The 12,725-nt window shown below is 36.3% G+C and overlaps 1 protein-coding gene across 6 annotated transcripts in view; it reads right to left on the bottom strand.

The window, feature by feature from the left end:
- Positions 1 to 12,725, bottom strand: part of ASXL3 (ASXL transcriptional regulator 3) — a 125,562-nt gene that overhangs the window by 39,434 nt on the left and 73,403 nt on the right. For 4 of the 6 annotated variants that reach the window (XM_079302949.1, XM_079302944.1, XM_079302945.1 and 1 more), the window contains 3 exons: positions 6,320 to 6,437; positions 5,282 to 5,401; positions 667 to 830 (listed from right to left, as the gene is read on the bottom strand). In XM_079302949.1, the coding sequence (XP_079159075.1) occupies positions 667 to 830; positions 5,282 to 5,401; positions 6,320 to 6,437 (402 nt within the window). Of the gene's footprint in view, positions 1 to 666; positions 831 to 5,281; positions 5,402 to 6,319; positions 6,438 to 12,725 lie in introns of those variants that run through there. The other 2 variants (XM_079302947.1, XM_079302948.1) reach the window with 2 other exon arrangements.

Below are 12,725 nucleotides of genomic sequence, written 5' to 3'. Positions count from 1 at the left end.
CATGCTGGAAAGATTTTTTTTTCCTCACTCTAAGAAACTCTGCAGTCTGACCAACAAATGCAGGAAGGGCCAGATTGTAGGAAACATCATGAAACTGAAATTTTATTTCCAGCCTGTTACTGTCCACATGATTTTCGTCAACAGAACTGAGCACACAGACATAAGCTCTGGAGAAGATACTCCTTATAAAAGTGAATGAGTAGATTCAGTGTACTGGAGCTGAGAGATCATATGCAAGTATGTGTAAAAGGAGAAGAACAGGAGGATGAACAGAACTAATACTGACCTGGACAGTGCTGGCAGAGCACCAAGAAAGATCACAGGTGAAAAGAGACTCAAAACAGAGAAAGTCTTGAGAATGAGAAGTTTATCTTCAACACCATAGGCAGAAAAGCTAATAAAGTGATTTGGCAAGTTTGAAAGATTTGCTGCCCAGTTTCCATTCAGACAAATCAGACAACTGCAGAGTTTTCAGGAAGCAAAGAAGCAGGAGCTGGTTTTCATGATAATCTTTACAGTCATTCTACATCTATCAGTTTTACCTAAGAAAAGTATGGAGATTTTCTAATTCTTTCCTGGAATGATTCCTAGTCAGTCAAATCAGCCTATATGAACACACTGCAAAAAAGTCCCATTAAAAATAAAATATTTTATGATGCTACTTACCTGCCTGTCTACTTCTGGAAGCAAAAGCAGGAGGTATTGTTGAAAATGCTGAGGTAAAGAAGCAAAGGTGTGTTTATTTATTAAAGCCCTCAGGTTAGTGTTCACTAGAATAGATCCCGGTGTTTCTATGTCAATATCCTCAGCTTTGGTCCATTTCAAATGTCCTGGAGTAAATAAACAGAAATAACTTTAAACATAAAAAAAGGAAGAAAGTAGGAACAAGTATTTTTAAATTTTTAGTTTTAGTGTATAATAAAATAAGCTCTAGAGAAATGGTACTTTGAGAAGGGTGACAAGCCTTTTCTAGGTGCCTTAACAGCTTTTGTATTTGGATAATAACAAATATTTTATATTTGTCTCTTGAATATAAAATATTTTTATTTTATGTTCAAGAGACAAAATGCATTTTTCTTTTGACCTCATGTTCCAGTCAATATCACAGCTGACATATTCTTACTTCCAGCTCCAGACCAACTCAACTCAACAGCCACAGAAAATAATCCTGTCATGTCAGCAACAATAATTATATAAGCACCTATTTTCAAGCAAAAGGCTGCTTGATGAGGCTGATGTGAATCAATCATTATGTACAGCCTCTCTTTTACCATCAGCAGTGCCCTGTGGCCTAAACAACTTGTCCCATTGCACCTGCTAAAACTACCTGAGTGAATAGAGTGATCAAAGAGATGAGAATATTTAATATGTTAATGTCTGAAAACATTAACCACAAAAAACAAAATGATTTTTCAGAATTTTCCTAAGAACTGATGATCTAAAATTATCAACATACAGAAGGGAGCAGCAGGAATTGTGAGAATAGTAAACATGGTATGTAAGAAACAATACAAACCTGGACTAAGATAAAGACTCAGCAGAGGGAAAGGAAAATACACATATGGCTCATGAACAGCACTACAAAATAATGTCTTCTTACTCTACACAGTGGACAGAAAGGCTATCAGCTTAACTCTTGCACAGTAAGAAATATATCTGTTAAGATACTGAGAAAAGAAAGATTTCAACCACCACTAACAACAAGATGCTAGATTAGATCCATAGGGAGGTATTACAGTCTCCATCAGTGAAAATCATTTAAGAACATGTTAGACAAATACCTGTCAGTCATGACAGAGGCATATCTGATTTTGACCTATGACTGATGAACAAATTAGATGATCACTGGAGATCCTGTCTGGTCTGATTTTGTTAGCATTTCTAGGATAATATGTAGAAGACACTTTTTAAAGCTTCTTAAAGAGCTACCTGCTTCAAGGTATTTATATACTGTTCAATCCTTTTTTTTTTCTTCTGAATATTAACATATCAAAGTCCAGGTGGCTGAAAAAACTCAAAAGCTTCTAACTTCTCCCAGGAAACTTCTTCAGGTTTCAAGCTGTTGTACTTTAAAATATTTTAAAAACGGTATAAGAGGGGCCTGAACTATATAAAACACAAACTCGATCTAAATCTCTAAAAAAGTGATTAAAAATTATTCCACCGCTATGATGAATGATGGCATTTGGCATTTTCATAGGATTTCTCAGCAACAATTAAAACTGACACGTTAAGAAGAATAAATATGTTTTAGAAATGAGAAAATGTGGGCATACTGATTATTAGGAATGTCTCAAATGCTACAAGCTACTTAACAGTAACATTAATAGAAGGAATGCAATTATGCTTTAGATTTATTAGACGACCTATGGTGGTCTCTTCCCTGAAAGTGTGTAAGTACCAAATACACATATGTAAGAAAATGAAGACTGGTAAATTCTAAAAGCTTCATTTCAGTCACAGCCTCCCCTAAACATTCTTGTAATTTTATTTTTCAGCAGCCAATAGTAACCGAATGAGACAAGGACTACTTTGCACTCAGCACAGGATAACCTTTTCCAACACATATTTCTAACATACTCTATTTCAGTACAGCAAAGACTCCATTACCAACAAACGAATGCCCTGTTATACAGGACAATTGCATGGAAGAAGTGCCCATTTTCATGAATGCTTCACAATAAACTATTCTCACCATCTGTTCCACCCACTAAATATAAATGTAAAAAGAACACATTCCCCAGCATAACACAAATTGTATGATGTATTGAATTTTAATGCCTGCATGTATATTCTCTTCTTTAATCAATACAAAATACATATCCACATCTTCTAAGTGACTCCAAATTAGAGTAACATTTTCCCCAGCTAGCACTCCATATCCTATGGGAAGACATACACACAGAGATAATCCAAACTGAAATAAGATACATGACTGCAAAATCAGTAACATCCTCCAGTGGCAGATATTCTCATAGCATGAAAAGCCCAAGACAAAGAGTCAAACCTTCATTTTCTGATTTATTTGACTTGTTATCACCTACAAGAATACTATGGAGGTTTTATCATCTTCTGGAAGAATGTGTGTATTGCTTCTAGGCCAGTAGCAAACTGTGGATGCCCATCACAGTCCTACTTAAAAAAAAACACCCTCAAAATCTGTTCAGAAGAACAACAAATTCTCTCTCCTGCACACCTATGGCTAATTTGGGATCTGTTTAGCAGGTCCCAAGTTTGCAATAAGATTTAGGGAAGTATTTGGGAGCATGTAAGTATGACACTTCTGCATCATTAATCATAGCTCTGAGAAGAGTTTATGACAAAACATGTGCAAAGGCTTTTTATGTTGTTTTCCACAGAGAAAGACATATTGAATCCTTGTATACTTCAGGGGTATCACTGTCCAGATCAGAAATAGAAGCTGTAAGACAAGAGATAAACTCAGGCTTGCAGCCTTGGAAAATAAAAGTTTAGTCTTCAACATAGAGAATTAATCATAAGGAGATGGGAGCACCATGGTTCTACATTAAGGCATGTAAATGAAAACAGAATAAGGACAGAAATCACACAGCTGGCAGAATTTGTTAACTAAAAGGAAAAAAAAGTAACCATATTTAATCAGAGCTCAGAAAGTCTACCAAACACGACATGTAACGAATGTTGGGCAGATCAGCAGAGTTTCAGACAATCAAACAATATCTGGACCTGAACTGTGCACTCTATAGGACTCTGGACCCATTCTCAAAGCTGCTCTACAACTGCACTTTTAGCATCCCAAGAAATGTTGTGCCATGAGAGAAACATTTCAGCAGGTACAAGGACAGAAACCCTTAAACCTTATACAAAGTTCCCTGCACTCCATGCATGGTGTTCTAAAAGGCCAGTATATTTATTTTCCAAAATCCACCAAAAAAACCCTAATGAATTTATTTGATATCATCAGCCAACAGTTGATGTCATATCTGAAGATGGGGAGGAATGTATACTTGAAATTATGCATCTCAGTCTTAAATTTAGAGAAAAATTAAAAGAAATCATCTAACATTGAACATAACTGCAAAGAAAAAGTGTAATACTGAAGGAGTATCGTCTATTTTGAATAATGATGTTGGATCAACATAGAGAACTAGCTATCCACATGGGACTGATTGATCTGAAGATCATATATGAAACCAAAGCACACTTTCATAGGAGGCTGTGATACAATAAGGCTTATAGGTTACACTGCCAGGAACTGGCAACAGCACATTTAACAACTCTCCTATGGCATTTAGGAAGTAAAGTGCCTTGGAGCTATTTCACAGGATCATTATGTATAAAACTAGGACTAGGCTGGATGATTAATAAAGAAGAACAATTTTATCCCCACAAAGACAGACATAAAATAACTTCTAGTATTTAGCCACTACAAAAAGCTTGTTTGTTATCTTTTACATGGCCACATTGCAAAATACTTCTCTAAATGATTCAGCATTCTGCTGAATGCAAAAAGTACTTTGTAAAGATAAAGGAACAGTTATGTCATTATTTGACTTCACTTAAGCAGAGACAACAGTCTTAGTGAACACTACATTTTGTGCCCCCTAGGGAATTTTTCCAATTAAATTTCATGCAGAGCAGGAAAATCTGCCTATCACATGGAGATTGAGAATTTACTTCTAGCATCTCTTCAGAGAAAATTCTTTGTTAATTACAGAACACGATCCATGAACATCATTAAAAAACCCACAGAAAATAAAAACAGAAACTGTATCTACTACCTCAAGAGATGTAGCTTCAAAATAGCTACAGATCCAACTGAAGAACTAAACCAAAGGAGAACCAACCAAAACTTTTATGCCAAATCTCTATATGACATGCAATAAAGCAAATGAAGAAAAGAGAATGTTAACTTCTAATTGGGCAAGCATGTAAGCAAATATGCTACTATCTCTGGGAATAAATGCACATTAGGCAAGCAAATTCACCATGAAGAAAGAATATCTGTTACACACCATCCCCCAGAAAATCATTACATAACAATCAGAATCTAATTGCTAAATCACCTCTCTGCCTGCAGTTGCTTAGGTCTGTCAAACTTTAAAAAGCAACCACTGAGGATGGAAAAAAATCCCTGACCATCAATTTTCCAGGTAGACAGAAAGATATCTTCTTGAGAAAGGGTCAGCGTCTGAGTTTGAAAAAGGGACAGGTAAGCAGAAAAATAAAACTTGTCAAGAGAACACAGAGTTTAGAAAAATATCACTATTACAAGTAAGATATTTATTTTTCTCCTACTCACCTAAACCAGATTTTTTTAACCTCTTTAAGTGCTGGCTTGTTTGCTTTCCAGTTGGAGACTTTTGCCCATGTTTCATCTCTTTATCAGAACCATCTGCTTCACCATTTTTAGATTCCGATCCTTTGGAAAAAGCAAAATCCCTCAAATATGATCCTTTTGCACTTTTACTAACAATCCCCTCAGCACCCCCTACTCCATAAACAAAACAAAAATAGAATTTTTTAAAAATGGACATCTTCTTGCTGAAAGGCAATATTCTTTTCTGGTCACAATACAATTCCTCCTCATCAGAGGAATTGGAAGTAAAAGCTCAATAAATCAATTGACAGCTGAAAACTAAAGTTTACTGAATACTGCAGTCAATAAAAATGTTCACGGATCTAATAAAAATAACACAGCTCTATAATGCCCAGGAGACATTTTTTAAAATATTTTAACCTTAAGTTATGGGGCAGTAAAGCAATCTAAGGCTGAAAAAAGATAATTTCTTTTTGAAGAAACATCTAAGGAAAAGATATGTTTGGAAATAAAATTGTCAAATTGTGTTAAACATAGACACAGAAATCTCTTAAAATGAAGCAACTTAACCACCAGAGCTAAAGGTCAAGGTTATGCTGCAGTGATAAGCATGCTATAAGAAGAAGAAAAGCTAACAAAAGGATTTGAGTATTGCAATGCAGAACTGAGACACAAATTCAGATTCACAGAGAAGCATGCCTTTCCCCCCCTTCTCTTTTTATGGCATCGAATACCAGCATGTGGTCCTCCATTAGAGCTCCAGAGCCAAACAAAATGTTATTTTGCATTCCTTTAAAGCTGCTGCTATTACCAATTGTCTTTTTACTGTGTGCTTTCAGTTCTTTATTAAAGAAAAATCTCCATCCTTGAGACATGAGTCTTGATAAGGAAATAAAGACGTTAAACAAAGCCACCCAGTGGAAATATTATTTCAGCAATTCCAAATTCTCTATGCTACACATCTGATTCAGAGGAAGGCTCTGTGACTGGAGCTGATCTTGCAGTCCTTTAGCTATTTACCTGAAGGTGAATCCGACTGCTCATCGGACACCTTTAGTGGTGTCAAAACAACACGAGGAACAGTCTTGTTTACCATCATTGAGACTCCATTTCTTCTTTTCTGCTGTTGTCTCAAAGCCTACAAAAACGATAACAACACATAAAACTGTAGCAAAAAATAATGCTTATAAGTGAATTACATATGACATTTCTTTACCATTAAACTGAATCCCTTAAAATAAGCATAATTTACACAGCTACTGACTTGCCAGACTTCACACTCGTCCTCTTTATGTCATTTTCTTTTAAAATACAAAATCATGCTTTTTTCCCTTTTATAAAGAAAGAAGATGCACCATTTTCCAATCCAGTTTTGACAACAAAGAAACATGTAACTGTTTGCTCTACCTTAACAGCACAACGTGATAACCCATGAAATGTGAAGCTAAGACTTCCAAAAAAAAAAGCAAACCCAAAATGTTTCAAAACCAGAATAAAAATATATATGTCTGCACATCTCTCGCAGGTGCATCCTCTCCAGTATACTGCTCAGTCAATCAAGTTAACACAGAGTGTCATCAGTATGTACAGCATGTAAGGACTACAGTATTGATGCACTCACTCAGCCGTGAGTAGTGCTGCACAAAATCACTGAACATGGCAGGAATCATTTATTTTCGTGAAGGGAATCAGTCCTAATCTTGGAAACCTTGCAGCATTTGGCTTCTGTCTGTTTGACTTTGGGCATTAACCTTCAGAACACGAACATGATGGTGTTCTGGCAAATCTGGGGAAAAATGATACATGAATAAATCTCTACATATGGTAGTGCTTTGTGTTTCATAAATGTATCAAATACAGGGCTGATAATGTGATATAAAATACCTACAGATTAGAAATAGCAAATACCCATCAGACTATTTTATATGGAAAATGATATTTCATTCAAAAAGTCTTAAAACATACAAATACGAATACCTGCCAATTAATACATCTGCAAGCATTAAAATTCTGGAATTAATCAGAACAGGCTGGGCTAAATACAGATCTCTGCTAGCCTCCTGTCTATTTTTCTCTATTCTTACAGTGCACTCTATTTTTACAATTGTGATTTGTGTTATGAACTTGGGGGATTTATTAAAGTAATACCATGTCAACAAGGAACATATTTGAAATGAATTATCCCTACAGGTTTATGAGCATGAATGACTGATGCCCTATGAGGCTTAAGTCTGTAACTTTAATGGACTGTAATACGTTTCCAAATTGTTCACATAGCTAAATAATAGGAAAAAAAAAAAAAAAAAAAACTCTGAGAAGAAAGAAATCGATATTGGTCTATTCCTCTAAATAACACTCTACACAATGTAAAATACACCAGGCCACATAGAAGCTATTTCAGGGATTAACCCATTTTATTGTACTTCTTAAAAGACATGTAAGCACTGTGCAATAAAAAGCAAATTAGAAAATCTGAAATCAAACAAAGAGAGGTAGTTGGTCAGATCTGCGCTGAACCAAAGAAGCAGCAGAAAGCCATAATGAACACCCTGTAATTTAAACCTTTTCAAGACAGAAAATTCATACTGGTATCGAGCAAGCACAGCCAGACTTGTGGACAGAAATTTCTAAAGTGTCAACATTTCTCAAAAATCACTCAAAATTCCAAGAATGACCCTGCAAATCTAAGTGTCAAAGCAGGTGATCCTTAATGAACCACAAAGACAGTGGTAAATGGTTCACTAAAAATTAACTGAAAACACTGGCAATGTCTGCACTACCAATACACCAATAAAACTACAACCCAACCTTTGTATAATGGTGCCCCACAGACTGATCTGCCTTGTGTCATCCTCATTTCCTCCACCCAAGGCAAATGGTTAGAGCCCAAACAATGCTCCATGCTCTCCTCCTGCCTTCTCCTGACTTTCCAAGACAATTTCCACCTCTACCAAGGGTCCATAGCCTTGCTGCCAGCATCCATACGGAAAATACTATTTCAATGATTTGTACAGCCACTGTGGCAAAGGCAGATTCTTTGTCAAGCCTCACAGTTGATTGTCAATGCTTAGACTGAACTCCCACAAGGAGAGAAAGGAACCAGCAGTGTACCCAGTACCAGTGACAGGCAGGCAGTGTTCCTACACCTCAGGTGGCACACGTGCTGCTGGAGAAGGGCAGCAGTACCCAGTACTTGTCAGGAGCACCACTTACCTTCTTTTCTGTTACTGGCAAGCCCCCTCTGGTCCTTAAGCACATATTTATGCAACTGATCAGACATTTGCAAGAAGCACAGGCCAACTCATGCCTATGGAGCACTAATGCAAGACACTCCCTGGACAGCAGGATGAGGAAATACAGCTGGGAGCAGACAAAGCTACAGAACTATTTACTTCGAGGTGTAACACACTTCTCGAGCTACAGCCTAAGCACCTCTATATGTGAGGGCCAAGCACAAACCTTAAAGACACCATTTACCTTCAACATTTGTTTTTCAAAGTTTCTTTTCCCCTAACCTACATCGATTCACTGCCAGTCCCTTCCCCAGCTCCTCCAGTTTCACAGCACAAGGAACTGATTACCAAAAAGGGCCCAAGTTAAGTCTGATAATCAAATTGACAGTAAAGCTACACACACCTGAAGGACAGGCTGTAGAACAAAAAAAAAACCAAAACAAAACAAGAACAAAAAAAAAAAAAGCAAACACCAAACCAAAACCAGCCCAAAACCCAACCCCCCTCACAATGACGACATTAAATCCAAGTAAAACTTTCAACACAAAGTTAACAAATTACCAGTTAATTACCCTGTGTACTGAGAATAGACACATAACCTTGCCCATGCCTCTCTGTCCTTCCATTTCTCAAATGAAAGATATGAGATGGGAAGAGGTACAAAGATATCAAGTAAATAATCTAACATATGATTTGCAGGGTAAAGACATGGCTGAGATTTTGCACAGACATTCTTGTCGTGATATGCCCAGCTAATCACAATTTTGTGTTAAATTCTCCTCTGATTTTGAAGCTGCAGGATCTGAAATTTTGGACAGACAAATCTTTGCAAGACAACACTAGAAGCAACCCAGCAGTGGGAGAAATTACTGACTGACACCCAGTTACAGGAGAAGCCAAACACCAGAAGGAGTTAAGTATAAATGAAGGACAACCTCTGTAGTCTCCGCTGAGGACAAATGTATAACTTCTCCAGACCTAGCCTGAGGGATATTCATTTTAGAATACAAGACTACTGTAGGATAAGACAAGAATCTTGTAACCCAAGATTAATTCTACTTAGCTGGGAAGTCAATGAGATTACTCCAAGTGAAACATGCACCAAATGCCTGCTATACTGAGCTTTTAGTGCGCCAAGCTAATTTAGTGCTTTCCTAGTCACCACGACCAAATAAATCAAATTTATAACTAGCCCTGAAGAAAATGAGAAATGTTGTAACTTATTCCACGGAAAATGGTTCCAGATTCACTGTAGATACGGAAACAGAAACTAACACATTGTCATCTTTTACCGACACAGCCTTTTGCATCTCATCCATATTTAGAGATATATAACCTCCTAGCTGGACTTCCTACAGAGCTGCAAGAAATAGATGATGATTTTACCAAATGGTAAGGTGTCAATTTCACTATGGAAAATATAGAGAAAAACACATGTAGTGCATATGATATGCTTACATAAAGAATATTTTTCTTTGATAAGACTCTATATTTGAAATGCATTCAATCACTTCACGCTAAATGCTTGAGTTTAAAAAGCTGCACGTTTTAAACACTAGAACAGATCACCACTGAAGTATTCTGTAAGACACTACTACCATCCTATTTGTACAAAAAAAAAAAAAAATAAAAAAAAAGAAAGGAAATTAAAGTTAATGGAATATACAAGTTAAAACATTACAAGCTCGCTTAAAATTACTACCAAAATATAATACTTACATCCAGCCTTTCACAAGCAGATTTGCAAAGGACATCTGTGAATCTCTCGCACATAATGAGTATGGAGAATTCCCAGTATTCCCATTCATAAAAATGAACCTGTGACCATCTGTTGAATAACACTGCCATGGTCATTATACAGTGCTTGGCATAATTATTTGGTTTAATGAAGCTATTTTTATTGCCAAAATTTTTAAGTAAACTATCAATCCATTTTCAGCCAAAGAATTCAAAATAAAACAAAAATATGAGAATTAAGAAAACATAAACTCTGAAGATAGATGGCAAAAGAAAAACACTGTGAAATTAACAGTGAACTTCTAATTCCAAATGTTTTGTTGTTGTTTTTTTTTTTTTTTTTAATAAAGAGGTGACAAGTGCAAGGTTCCTTCTCTTTTTTTAGGGAGTTTCTATCCCTTTTGGAATCTAGAAGTATTTTGGAGGTTTCTTGAATGCCATTATATGCTCTTAAGAATAATAATTTCATATTTAGTTGATCTTAACACAGGAAAGACTTCTTCACCCATGTGACACAATGGTTGACTGTCTTCAGTAAAAACTCATAAAGTCTTCTTTCAAGCAGAAATGAAAGGCAACAATATAAACTAAAAGGGAACTGGGGATGAGGGCAAAATACCTCCCCAAAAGAGCACCAGAAGCAAAATGTCAGCCTCTGGGCTCTGATTTTACTGCTGCTCAGTAATTTTTAAAATTATTTTTCTTTCCCACATCTTTTCAACTCAGAATGAAAAAATGGAGCACGCAGATAAACCATTAATGCAGAAAACTGCTTTCATTTGAGCTTAAATGCGTGACATGCTGAGAATGTTAAAAATTAAAGTTATTATCAACAAAGACATGTAACACTTGGTTGCATTAAGCAACATCGTCCCAGATTTCTACTTGTTCCATAAATGTCAAGACTACATTCTGAAACTCATGTAATGAAAAATAACCTTTGAAATTTCACACATTATGGATCAGAAATGTAAAGCTATGGAATTCTTCCATTCTGCCATGTGAAAACAGAAGCTATGATATACTGGGCAATGTCCTTGCACAAAATAAATAATAACTCTACATCATGGTTATGGATCCCAAATTGACAGAGATGAAACACGTTTATGGTTTATTACTGATTCACTTAACATCACCATAAAATTCAGTCTTTGTCTTCTCTCTCACCCTCATTTTGTTAGTAAAGTTAAGAGCCTTTAATTACCATGTCTCTGTTAAATTAAAATTTCTCAGTGGCAACCTGTTTCACAAATAGACAGAGCAGTTAAACTAAAACAGTAAGCACCAGAAATCATGAAGAGTGAACCCATTATTATTTCCTGGATGTCACTAATTCTGATATTAAACATAAACAAAGCACTCAGTTATAGACATGCAATCATAAGTCAAAACACAACAAACATGTCCTATGGAAACAACTACAAAGCACAAGTACCATTTCCAAAGCAAATTAATTTACTTCAAACCAGACTAGTACTCTAAACATGCCAGTAGGGTGCCAAGGGGACACAAATGGTCATCCAGAGATGAAGAATAGTGTCAGAATCAGCAGGATGGACGTTAGGAAACCTGGGGTCTATTTTCAAACAAATGCTAATATGTTCTCAAAAAAGCATCCATTCTTGTCCCATGCCATCCTCCTACCTCATGATAGTTACATCCATATTAGGAATAAAAATAATGTTTTGCTGCATATTTGCTCTTTAGGGCTCAGGGTCTTTCTGTAGAGCTACACTTTACATTAATACTGAACCTGTGTACCAACCAACACTGAACTGAAGTGTTTGGACCTTTGTGGGGCAGAGACAAGGAGAGTTGTCTGTTCTCATGGGTGTCTGTACACCTGCAAGCCAACACTACCTTCTATGGGATTACAACCATGCAGTCACAGCTACAGTTGCTGCAGGTCACAACAGACTGTAAAGGAATTGTTTCTGGTGCTTTCCCAATTACAGAAAAAATGACAAAAAACACACGAGGTGTTCAATGTCTTTTTGACTTGCATGTGAATGGGAATGATGATGGCAAATGCATCAACATAGTTAAAGCTTTTTCACAAAGACAAGAATTGGGTTTTTTTAAATCATTTGTGTAATACTAAATTAACAATATCCATCAGCTGAAAAGTGTTTTATGGGGAGATCTGTTCTTTGGCACAAGAAAGCACATATACGTAAGGAAACAGTTTGTAGAAAGCAGTTGAAAAACAAATTAAAATAAAGATAGTAGTGTCAACACAAAATCTTAAAACATTAATCAACACTTTCCATGAGGTCAAATTTTCAAACACACTCTGCACAGCAGCCAAAGCATACAGCAGGGCCTTCATAGCTAGACTCCCCAGATAAAAAAAAAATCTTCTCATATTACCACTCAGACAATTTACATTGCATCAGAGTAAGCAGTGTAGTGCCATTCTGCCTGACATCCAGTTTCAGCCTGGGTACTCCAGCTTG

This window comes from Erithacus rubecula (genome assembly GCF_903797595.1).
Source record: "Erithacus rubecula genome assembly, chromosome: 3".
In the NCBI taxonomy this organism is placed as follows: Eukaryota; Metazoa; Chordata; class Aves; order Passeriformes; family Muscicapidae; genus Erithacus; species Erithacus rubecula.
This window is presented reverse-complemented; position numbering and strand designations above follow the sequence as displayed.